Source organism: Uloborus diversus, chromosome 9 (assembly GCF_026930045.1).
Source record: "Uloborus diversus isolate 005 chromosome 9, Udiv.v.3.1, whole genome shotgun sequence".
NCBI lineage: Eukaryota > Metazoa > Arthropoda > Arachnida > Araneae > Uloboridae > Uloborus > Uloborus diversus.
The window spans coordinates 81,682,346-81,694,311 of record NC_072739.1 but is presented as its reverse complement, the minus strand read 5'-3'; the positions used below and the strand labels follow the sequence as shown (position 1 = coordinate 81,694,311).

The 11,966-nt window shown below is 30.2% G+C and overlaps 1 protein-coding gene across 1 annotated transcript in view; it reads right to left on the bottom strand.

The window, feature by feature from the left end:
* Positions 1-16: 16 nt before the first annotated feature.
* The window catches only part of LOC129230650 (RNA cytosine-C(5)-methyltransferase NSUN2-like), a 60,265-nt gene continuing 48,315 nt past the window's right edge, over positions 17-11,966 (bottom strand). Inside the window, exons 17-21 of the mRNA XM_054865067.1 lie at positions 8,050-8,127; positions 7,830-7,968; positions 5,931-5,970; positions 5,333-5,457; positions 17-301 (exon numbers count right to left, since the gene is read on the bottom strand). Coding sequence (XP_054721042.1) covers positions 72-301; positions 5,333-5,457; positions 5,931-5,970; positions 7,830-7,968; positions 8,050-8,127 — 612 coding nt within the window. The 3' untranslated portion in view covers positions 17-71. The remainder of the gene's footprint in view (positions 302-5,332; positions 5,458-5,930; positions 5,971-7,829; positions 7,969-8,049; positions 8,128-11,966) is intronic.

Here is an 11,966-nt window from a genome sequence, read left to right as displayed (position 1 = left end):
GAGAATAAATATTAAATACAAACATAAAACAAGTTTATTTTGATTTCATTCTTCATAAAAATAGAGATTTATCAACTTGTATCTTTTAAACAATTTTTATCATTTACATTATCTTCACCAATATCCATATGTTCTACATTTTGTTTTTTATTCTCAGATTCTTGATCACGATCTAGAGTTTCTGTTTCTGTATCATCTTCATTTTGTGGAAGTTCTTCATTTTCATTTTCAATATCTTTATCAGAATCATTTTTTTCTGGTTCACCATCCTTTAACTTAAATTTCTTTTTATCTCGCATCTCTAAAAATTAGAAAACAGTTATTGAATTTAGCACAACAACACAGCACAAAATAATATACAATACTGTTATACAAAGATAATGAGCGTTTTTCAAAACTAATTTTTGAACAAAAGAGAATAATTAAGAAAAAAAAAATAATGATGCAAACAAAGAAGCAAATACTTTACAGCTTATTATGGCATTGGAGACTCTATTAGCCAAAACTGATCTGAAGGCAGGGAAAACCTCTCATAGAAGCCAAGATGAACTTCACACTGGTAACTAATTTTTCTTTATTCAGTACTCCATTCATAAATTGAGTGAATTATGAAAAATCGGAATATTCAAAATAATGTGTAGGTTATTTTTTTAAAGGAAGAAGAATTTCCTCCTTCTTGCCAGCTCTTCAACCTAAGTTGTTTTTTTCTTGTGGTATGACAAAGCCCAATCAAGCTAAAAACAATAAGTTGGAAAGGACCATAATATTAGTGTGAAAGAATAGTTGAAACTTTTAAAAACTTTCAACAGTAACTTCCCTTATAACATGTGAAGTGTGGAAAAGAGCTTACTAAAACTTCAAATGCATCGAGTTGTCACACGTAACTCTTCAATTATCCCTTATAGTAGCATTTTTCTCACAAGTAATATTCAGATGTTCCAACCGTAAGTTAAGTATTTCAAATTTAATTCAGTAGTTTTTTAGTAAACCTGACAGCTCTTTCAATGAACAGAATTTAACAGGATTTCAAGGAGTTTATTTGGAAACTTTACAGTAAATATTGTTTTTAGGACGTTCATTTTCCCAAACTATGCTTGAAGTAAGAAGTTCAGGGTTCGCATGCTCTGGGAATTCCGGGAAAACCTAGAATTGTCAGGGAAAATGACATAGTTAAAAATGTCAGGGAAAAATCAGGGAAATTTCAAATTCCCCCCCCCCTAAATTTTTTTTCCTACTTTTTTTCCCAGGGAATTTCATACCATGAGATCTAATCTTCATTTTTATCCATGTTTCCTGAAAAACATTAAAAGTTTTGAGGCAAAATGACGCTGGCAACAGGATTCGCCGATATATATCACGATATATATCTGATATTTATTTTGAAAGTATGATATTTTGATATTTATTTTTTCAATTACCGTTTTTTCAATATAAAAATTATTAATCACAGTAATTTTATTTTTTATTAAAAATAACCTAAAGTTATGTACTGTATTTTTATGATGTATTATTAATCCATGATTAATGTAACAAAGTAATGTAATATTACTTTTTATTTTATGTTCAAAAATATATTAGCAATGTAACAATTGTAATTCCTATTAAAAGTGCCTAATTAAATATTAAACATTGGTCAGAAAAAAAAAAGAAAATGTCTTATGATTGTGCAGCGACTAATGCATATTTTTTATTTCTGAATCATACAACTGTAAAGAAAAATGAGTAAAATAGCTAATGCTAAATTAACTCCATTAAAAATTGATAAAAATGTAAAATGAAATATTAGATATAAGTAATGAAAGAAACTTTAATTTTAAGTCTACATATTGTAATCTTAATATATAAAAATCAATGTCCTGAGACAACATATGTATATATATATCAACGCACAGCCAATATTGCTGAAGCCTCAGACTTGAAATTTGGCAGGCATGTCCACATGATTATGAAAGTATCCACTAAGAAAGGTGTTTTCGAAATATCGATTAGTTCAGGAGAAATTAATTAAAACTCCTTAATTTCTGTGAAATTAAAACCTGTCATTGAAATTTAAATCCTTTATTTTTGGAGGCTTTTCTCCATTCAAATCATTATTCAGTACTTCATCTCAACTTTTGGTCGAAAGCAAATTTTAAATTTGGTATTGTTTTTGTTTCTCACGTGATTTTTCGAGGCTTTTCTCAAGTCAAATAATAATGTTTCTGTCTTTTGCTTTCATTTTTTCAAAACTAGAAGTGAAGTTTTTAAGAACATCATCACAGGCGGACTATTCTTTTGAATTTAGAAGAGTGCAGTTTCCTGTAAAAGTTTGCTTTGCAATAACCGTTAATAAGTCAGAAGAACAGACATTAAAAGTAGCAGGGACCGATTTTGGAAAGACTTTTTTTCACACGGCCAATTTTATGTAGCTTACTCCAACGTCAGTTCATCAAGCAGCTTAATAGTTTTAGCACCAGAAAAAAAAAACTAAAAATGTTGTATACAAAGAAGTTCTTGCTTAAACATAGGTATAACAATAAAATGTGGATGGCCTGTGTTTGCAAAGATAATCAATACTTTAAAAAAAATCGTTTATAACAGTTGAAGATCGGTTAAGGATAAGGGCATATATATATATAGAGTCCAGGGGCCCCGGGATCCTCTCAAAATTAGAAAAATTATAGGTAATAAGTAATTATTATAGGGGATTTTCGAAACTAGGTGCACCAAGCACTGTTAACCCCTGCTAATTCCATTACCCGAGCAATGCTGAGTACGGGAATGCTAGTAATAATATAAGAAAATAAAGAGTGATTTGAGGATGTATGCATTTACTATTTTGAAGGCTTTAGTTTGTGCTGATTGAAAATATCGGACATTTTCGAACCCTGGCTGGCAATAAAAAAAGGCAACCCCAAAAAAACTTCTGTGGACGCCATTTTTGTCCCTCAATAGTTCCCAAGAAATAAGTTCCTAGGATGAACAGGAATTATGCACAAACTCAACAGGGGAGAAGACAATTTTCTGCTTCTGAAGCACAAGCCTGCGGATGGTAGGGTCGATCGTGAAAATAGTTTTTTTTTAATCGAAAAGTCTTATCAGCTACGTGTGAAATGTACTCGCCATGTTTGGTCATTCAAAAGATGAAAGTAGACACAATACTTAAATGAATAAGTTTCCAAAAACAAAGCAGAATTGGATGTTTTCTTTAACTGAAAACTAATGAAATTAACGCAAACTGTGTTGCAAATTGTTTTTTAAAATTTTATTTTAAATATGTAATTTTCTTGAGAAATGAAAAATTTTGTCTTAAAACTTAATCTTATCCTCATTGACTTGGATGCAAATGTGCTAAAAACTTTTCAACTGAATTGTAGTTTCACGAAGATTTATTATTTTTAAATTGTTTTTGTAAACCATTGTTGTATTGTAGTTTCACGAAGATTTATTATTTTTAAATTGTTTTTATGCTACAAACTCAAAAAATTATTTCTGAATTTTTGTCATAGCCGTCATATTTGGTCATTCCTAAGATGGCAGTACACAAGACTTTTTAAGTGCCTAAATTTCTGAAAATGGCATTGGATGTTTACTGCAATGCAAACTATTGATAGCAACACAAAATGTGCCTTTTTTTTCCGGATATCGTAATTATTTTCCGGAAAAATGCAAAATTTTACCTCCAGAACATTTTTTAAATTCTAATTCATTAAATGCTAAACGCTTATGTGCTAAAAACTGACTATTTTGTCTTATAATTGTAGTTTTTAAGGATTATTAATTATTTGTAACTACTTTTATGCTACAAATTCAAAAATCTACTTATTGTCTTAAATTTTTTACTCAGTTGCCATATTTGGTCACCTGCAAGATGGAAGTAGACATAAATTTACAAAAACATAATTGTATGTTTATCTCAATGTAAACTATTGAAAGTAAATGTGCAATTAATTATGAATTTTTAAGAATGAATTATTTTCTAGAAGAGAAAATTTTTAATTTTAATTTAAGCATCCTTTATATGCAAAAGAAAAAAAACTGATGATATTGGCATTGACCTTTGATTGACGGATGTTGATTTTTGTTATTATGCATTATATCCCATTCATGCAACAAGTTAATCATATTTATACTAAAAAATAGCTTTGTACTTTGCTCAATGTGTTTTGTGTTACATACTACTAAGAAAAAAAAAAGAAGAATTGTAAACCAAAAGCAGAGAAAGATTGCTGAACCATTACAGCGAAACGCTAATATGCATGACATGTGGCATTAAAGAAACGCTAAAATGAGTTAAAATACTTTGTTTTCAACAAAATGTTGAAAAAAAAAGTTAAATTATAAGACAAAAATTTAAAAAAAAAAATCCAAGATTTTTTTTTTAAACCTACAAGTGGAAAAGTTTTGGTTCTTACGTATTGCTACTTCAAACAATTTTGATTATTTTGAAAATATTGTTACTGAAAGTTAATTTTGAATGAAGCCATTAACCTGGAATTTTCTAAAAGATAACCTGGAAAACCTGGTAAAGTCAGAGAATTTTTTTTTAACCACAAGTGTATGAACCCTGGAAGTTTATCAGAATTGGGAATTTTCAAAACATCGACAAATGTTGCACTTAAAAGTAGAAACATACATATTGATTTAAGAACAGTGAAAACTCCCTTTAACAAACATTCCCAAATAACAGACATTTTTGTAAGTCCCAGTCCCTCAATTTCGGTTATTCCATACAATTTGCTCTGAATAGCGCATGCTTCAAATAACACACAATTATCTGAACAAAAAATGATTCTTATTTAATGCTTTGACAACATTTACTATGAGCTTTTCAAGTACAAAGTAGTTTTATACACCCTATTTGTCATCTTCATACGTGGATTTGTAATCCCCCCCCCCCCTTTAAATTGTTTGGGGATGTTTTTTCTATGAGAGTTGCCTGGTAAAAGTATCCTTGTGTAGCTTTTCTGAAACAGTCGATTCAGTTTATTGCAAAAATGAAAGTTGAACTGGCACCCAACATTGCCAGCCGCCTCGTCTAGTGGTCAGAGAAGTATGATTGCGATGGAGAGGTACCAGGCTAGAATCCCAGCTTGGGCATAGATGCACTTTCTCTCTCTTGTCCTTTCTTTGTGTGAATGTCTTGCAATCATTAAAACAAATTAGCATGTAATGCAAAATATTAAAGTTCAAAACAGCACATCTATAGCACCTGATATGTTTTGTTCTCTGTATTTTTGTTTGTGTTTCCTATTTCATACTGCATTTTTCTTTGCCAGACATTGGAAGTTTAAAAAAAAAAGAGACACATTTGATTGAAATTTTGAGTATTTTGTTTAAAAATATTACTTACCGTAGTCAGTGACATCAACTCCACATATCCTGAGATAATGCGCCCTTCCAACTTTAGGTACATAGCACCTTATCGTTTGATTTCCTTTCCAGCTACACAGATCAATTCTGAATTCATCATCAGCTCTAGAAAACACATAGTTGTCATCACTATCAGTTTATAAGTTATATCAGCTAATTTAAAACACTTTAACTGTTTATGTTAAAAAACTAATATCTTGCTTATTTAGAAATAATATCAATCATTTTCTAGCTGTACTACTAATAAATTTAAAAGTTTTGGGCAACATTTTTACGTGAATTCTTTGGCTTGGAATTAAGACATTCTTGCATTTTTCAACTTTTTGTGTGTTTTATTTGGAAAAAAAAAAAAATCACCATATGACATTGTTAAACATGATAGCAAACAAATTATAAATAAGAAAAACTAAAGTCTAGATTTTTCAAGAAGCTGCCATTATATAAGAAACTTATAATAAATCATAACTATCATAGAAAAACTATCTGATATGAAATGTTCATTCACAAATGCATTTCGCAAATCATGTCACAAATTCATTTCTGCGCAAGTTACTTTAAGAATTCATAAAACAACATACCCTTTATTTCCAGTGAAACGTAGAATAATACATCCTGATTCTAAAAAGGACAAATAAATATAAATTCTTCAAATATATAAAAGCGTCTAAGACTTAGAGGCAATGAATTGTAACATATTGAATGAATATAAACATTTATTTACAGCAAAATACTGTAAATTAATACTAATTATCAAGTATTACAAAAATACAGGGTTGCCAACCTTAGAGAAAAAAGTTGAGGAGCAGTTCAACATTGAGTTCAATAATCATAAAAATAAATTTTTAAAAACCATTAATCTCAATCTGTGTTTGAATTGTGATAATCATCTAAAACAGTAGCATAAAAAATATGTTTTTAGGTAATAAAACATTTGCAAAAGCTAGGTTGTACTTTGCATAAATAATGCATAAATAACATACGCATATATAACATGAATTTCCCAAACTATGTATGTCATTATAGCATTAAAATAATTAAATTAAATAGTTAGAAAAGATCTTAAATATAATTAAAAGTTTTAATGACAGTTAAAGCTTTAAGACTTGGAATGTTATTAAAAATAATAACAATTTTACAAGATTCAATAATGCACTTAGTAAAAAAAAAAATCCAAATAATAATCCAATGAAATTAAAGATCATGTAATGGAAGAACAGGTGGCTTTATTGTCTTTCTACAAGTCTTTGGTGGAAGAAGTCTGAAGGCACACTTCCTGCAACTTGAAATAAGCATTCCTGCAATTGCTTGGAAAACCTCATTTAAAAAATCAGGTAAGAAAAGAGGAGCAAAATAACTTTTTTGAGGAGTTGAGGAGTTTTACAGTTTTTGCGGAGCAAATTGGGGAGCAATTGGCAACCCTGAAAATACTATTTTACATTTCTTGTTCTTTACACATTTGAGCCTTCTACAATTATGGGACAAAGTGAGTTTCCTGAAAATGCCATACAAAGTAACATTCAAATGAAATGATGCAATTCATTTAATGCTTTGTAAAAGTAAACTCAACATACTTCTTGTAGAAAAATAGATTCAATGTAAAAAAAAAAAAACAATATTGCGTGTTGCACAGAAAAAAAAACAAGTCTTAGAAATTCAAAGATGATAAAAAGAAAATCTGTCTGAGATTACTTATCTTTTTTTTACCTCCAAATGTTTTTCAATTCTTTACTGAGCATTATTGATTAGTTATTTTATTTTTAAAAAAGAATCATTGGATTTCTTGAACTTACTTATAAATAGGCATGACTATGTATATAAGAAAATAACTTGATCAGCTCTATAATCAAAGATTACTTCTGCAAAAACAAACTATTTTTTGGCCCTAGTAGAAATGGGCAAGGCCTAGAAACATAAAATTTTGCATAGATGTAGTTTTTAACGCCGTTGGGCGCCTTGTCACCCAGTTTTTGATGAATTAATGAGGAAACAAGTTGTTTAGTGATTAGCGCATTATATCCCACAGATTCGGAACCAATTCTTTTTATGTATTTTTTGTAAATAGCAAACCTTAATTTTACTAGCATTGTAATTCTTAAAAAGCTAACAATAAAATTTTGATCAAGAATTCAGTTCAAGTAGGAAATTAATACTCATTGTTTTGAGTTACCATACATGTCTATAGATATCTATATTATGAACATATGATAAAATAAATATGATGACTGTGTGTGTATGTGTAGATTGAAACAATTTTTATTCAGCCAACTGCTGCCAAATTTATGTAAGCAGCCACCAAAGATTTCTTGGCATAAAAAAGTGCAAGGCAAACAAGTGAATTGTGCAAAAAGGCAAACTAGCTAGTCACCAAAGGCAGCTAGTTCCTTATAAATCTTTTAATTATAAAAGGCAATTTATATGTTATTTTGTAATAAACAGTATTTATAACCTAAAAAGATTTAAAAGTGACAACACTTTACCTATTAATGACAATTTTTCTTGCATATCTTTAGTAAAAAGTGTATGAGCAGGATACTCATGGGACAACAAGGTGATGATATCCTCCTTACAAACATCAATTATTCTGGCCCTCATGAAAGGCAGCATAGTAGAAATGCCCTGAAAGTCAAATAAATTAAAACCAATACATTTACTTATAGTAAAAATAAACTTCTTTCAAACAACATTTAGATAACTTACTTCTTGGGTTAATCTAAATGTGCATGTAGCATCTTTATTTTCACTTCTGCATAGTACTCTTATTCCAGTGTTGATAATCTGAAATTGTTGTGTACAATAAAAAAACAGAAAACAAAGAATACACAAATAGATTAGAATATTAGTTAGAAAAATGAAGCAGTCTATAACATTTAGCCAACCAAAAAAGACTAAAATTATGACCAGTTGAAGTTATTTAACAATACTGAGGTAGTTGTTTAAGATATATTTGATTCAGCAGAGTCTCGAGAGTTCGAGATTCCGTTTAAAACGAGATGCTACATTTATATTTTAAACTATATTTTTAGTAGCTAAAAATTTAATTTTCATCAAAAGCTGAAAATAGAATTCTTTTGCTATTGTAAAAACTTTTAACTGCATACAATAAATAATAAAAATATACTAAGATGATGGTTTCAGCAACACTCGCTATGTGACATGAAATATTCATAAACTACAAAATACAGATTAAGAGATGCCTTGGAGATAATGACTTTGATGCGTAAAATTCATTGATTTGCCACAAAGAACATGGTAACATCCCTTTTGGTGTATCCAATTATAATCAAAAAAGGAGGAGCACAACTTGAGGCCACATAAGTTGCATATATGGAGAAATTAAAACAACAATTTTTTTTTTTTTTTTTTGATAATCCAAGATACATACATACGCACGGACGCATATTGAATATTGAAGCAGACGTCATAACAAAACTCGTCAAAATGCATGTTTCAGAATTTTTAACAGTTTGTTCACATAGTACTGAAGATCAAGAAAATTATTTTTGTGTGTGTGAAAATTTCAGACATTTTTCTGTTCAGCAATATTTTCACTAAAACAGAGTTTGTTTCACCAAATTTATGATACTATAGCATTCGACGGAGTGGCTGATGCTTAGCGCAGGCCCTGGAGGAATACCAATCAATATTTATTTATTACTAGCTGGGTCTCCCGGCTTTGCATGGTCTACCTCGAAAATAAAAATTATGCCAAGTGAAACAACAGCATGTTCAACAATCAGGCTTGAATAAAAATAATCCATAAAATTTCTGGACATATTGCAGAAAAGTAACGAAAAAAGAAAAATTTTAAATTCTTTGAAAACAGGAAAAGCCTAAAAACAAAAGTCAGAATTTTATTTGTTCATATTCGAAAAAAAATGGCAACAGATCTTTCTTCTCAATGATTTTCTTTACACTACAAATTTTAATAAAAGCATTGTTCAACAATGAAGTTCTAATTGAAGGCTTACCTACATTTTAACATGAAATTAGTTAAAAACAGTTATAATTCATATTCTAGTTACCTTGGAACATTAGAACACATTGTATCTGATAAAGAAAAATCAGGGGTTTCTATGCATAATTTATTCTAATTTTTGTAAGAATTTTTTTGCTCTCATATTTAAAAAAATGCCATTTTCAGGTCCTAAAATTAAAATTCGAACGGTTATGTATTTTTTTTTTTTTTTTGGTTTTCAAAAACCCTATTATTTTCCTTCTCAGGTGCCCAAGTACCTCCATGCCAAATTTGGTCGAGATTCGACGTAAACTGTCAGTTTGCATAAAGAACATACATACAGTGGTTCTCAAAAGTGTTCGTACACTTTGAAATTTTTTAGTAAAACCAAAAGAACGCGAAAATGAATTCGAATATGAAGTCCAATATTTTTTCACATCATTCCTATGTCATTCTAAATAAAACCCTGTAGGTTTTTCAAAATACTAACATATATTATTTTTTTGAAATGGGTCAAAAAACAAAGAGACAGAGAAATAATACGCCACAAAAGTCATCATACACTCAAATGTTTTTGAATAAATTAATGATTAAAATTATCACATGTTGTTATTTTATTATTTTTGCATTGTGTTGACCCTTAAAAGTCATTTGGTTTAATTTTTTATTTATTCCTTATTATTGTGATTATTACTTCAAAATGGCTGGCATTCGTAAAAATCCACTAACACTGTTCGAAATTTGAATTTTTTCCTCACAGTAGTGATAAATTGATTTGAAATGTCTCTAAATTAGTTAATTTATTCCATTCTATAGTAAAGTGCTTGATAAAATGCTTTAAAGAAAAGAATCGGACCGAAAACAAGGTAAGAAAAGGTAAACTGGCAAAGTTGACAAAGTGTGATCGGCGATTTACAGTTAAAATAATTATGAAAAATACACATTTGAGTGCTGTAAAAGTTTCTGCAGAGTTAAATGAAACTTATTACATTTAATTTTCCCCAAAAATTGTTCGCCAAATTCTCTGATTAGCTGGATTAAATGGGACCTCTTCCCGCAGAAATGTTCTTGGCCATACGAAAAACAGAAAGCTAACGCTTTTCGTCGCAAAATCAATGATAAATAAGCTAAAAACGTTTTGGAATTACATCTTACTTACAGATGAAAATGAATTCAACATTTTTGGTTAAATTGTTGTATAATTGTAAATAGAAGAAAAAATTAGGAACTTTATCTTAAGAACTTAGTTGGACAATTTAATCAGGACGGTGAAGGTGTTCTTGTGTGAGGGTGTATATCAGCATCAGGACTTGGTAGTTTGGAATTTTTTGATGAAATAATGAATCATGCTGTTTATTTAAATATTTTAAAAACCAATTTTAAACTCTTAGCCAAAAATTTGGTTATCGGAAACAACTTTCTTTTTTATCAAGATAACGATAAGAAGCACACGGTTTTCAACGTTTGCGTCTAGTGCCTCAAAAATTGTCCTAAAGTTTTGAAAATATCTCTTCAATCTCCAGATTTGAACTTAATGTAACATATTTAGAGATATTTGGAGGCAAGATTACGAAAATACAGCTTTGAAACAAAAATGGAGCTAGAAACAGTAAGACTCGAAGTGTGGTTGAACACTTACTCAGAAATTACGCAAAAAAAAAAGAATGAAATCTATTCCCACACGCTTAAAAGGTATTGTTGATACTGTATGATATTCTATTAAATAATAACTTATTAAAAAGTTAATTATTCAGTGATATATAGACATTTTTAAAAGTGTACGAAGACTTTTGTGCATAAAATTTCCGGCACTTTTTGGTTTTTTATAAAATTAAGTTTTAATATTTTAAAAAAAAAAATCATGTAGTTTTGTTGAAAATTGATCATAGATCTTATAATTAAATACTTATTCCGAAATATTAGTACTAACTAATGGATAGGGTTCTATTTCATTGAAAAGTCGTAGGTGTACGAACACTTTTGGGAGCCACTGTATATATATATACGAGGGCTATCCAGAAAGTAGATTACGTTTTCGTCTGTGTCCGCTAGGGGCGGGGCTAGCGCAGCCATCTTGGGGTCAAAGCGTTGCGCAGCTCAGTCTGCATCTAGCCGTGCTAGTGAGAGGTTCGTGCTGTGTTCGTTCAGATACTGTGACGGTTTGAAATGTCTGCGTTAATTGAAAATCCCGCGAGCTGCGAGGTGCGCGCAGTAATAAGGTTTCTGACTGCAAAAAACTGTAAACCGATAGAAATCTATCGGCAGCTTTGTGAAGTGTATGGGGACAACATTATCACTGAAGGTGGAGTGCGTCAGTGGGTCATAAGATTTAAAAATGGCCGAACCAATGTTCACGACGAAGATCGAAGTGGGAGACCCAGCATAGTGAACGCCGAACTTCTCGAAAAAGTCGATGCTAAAGTCCGGGAAAATCGAAATTTCACAATAACGGAACTTTCTTTAAGTTTTCCACAAATTTCGCGAAGTTTGGTGCACGAAATCATCAACGAAAAGCTTGGTTACCACAAGTTTTGTGCAAGATGGATTCCAAAAATCTTGACAGAGGACCACAAAAATCAGCGAATGGCTGCAGCGTTGAACTTTTTGGACGCTTACCATAAGGATGGTGACTTTTTACTCAATCGCATCGTTACTGGTG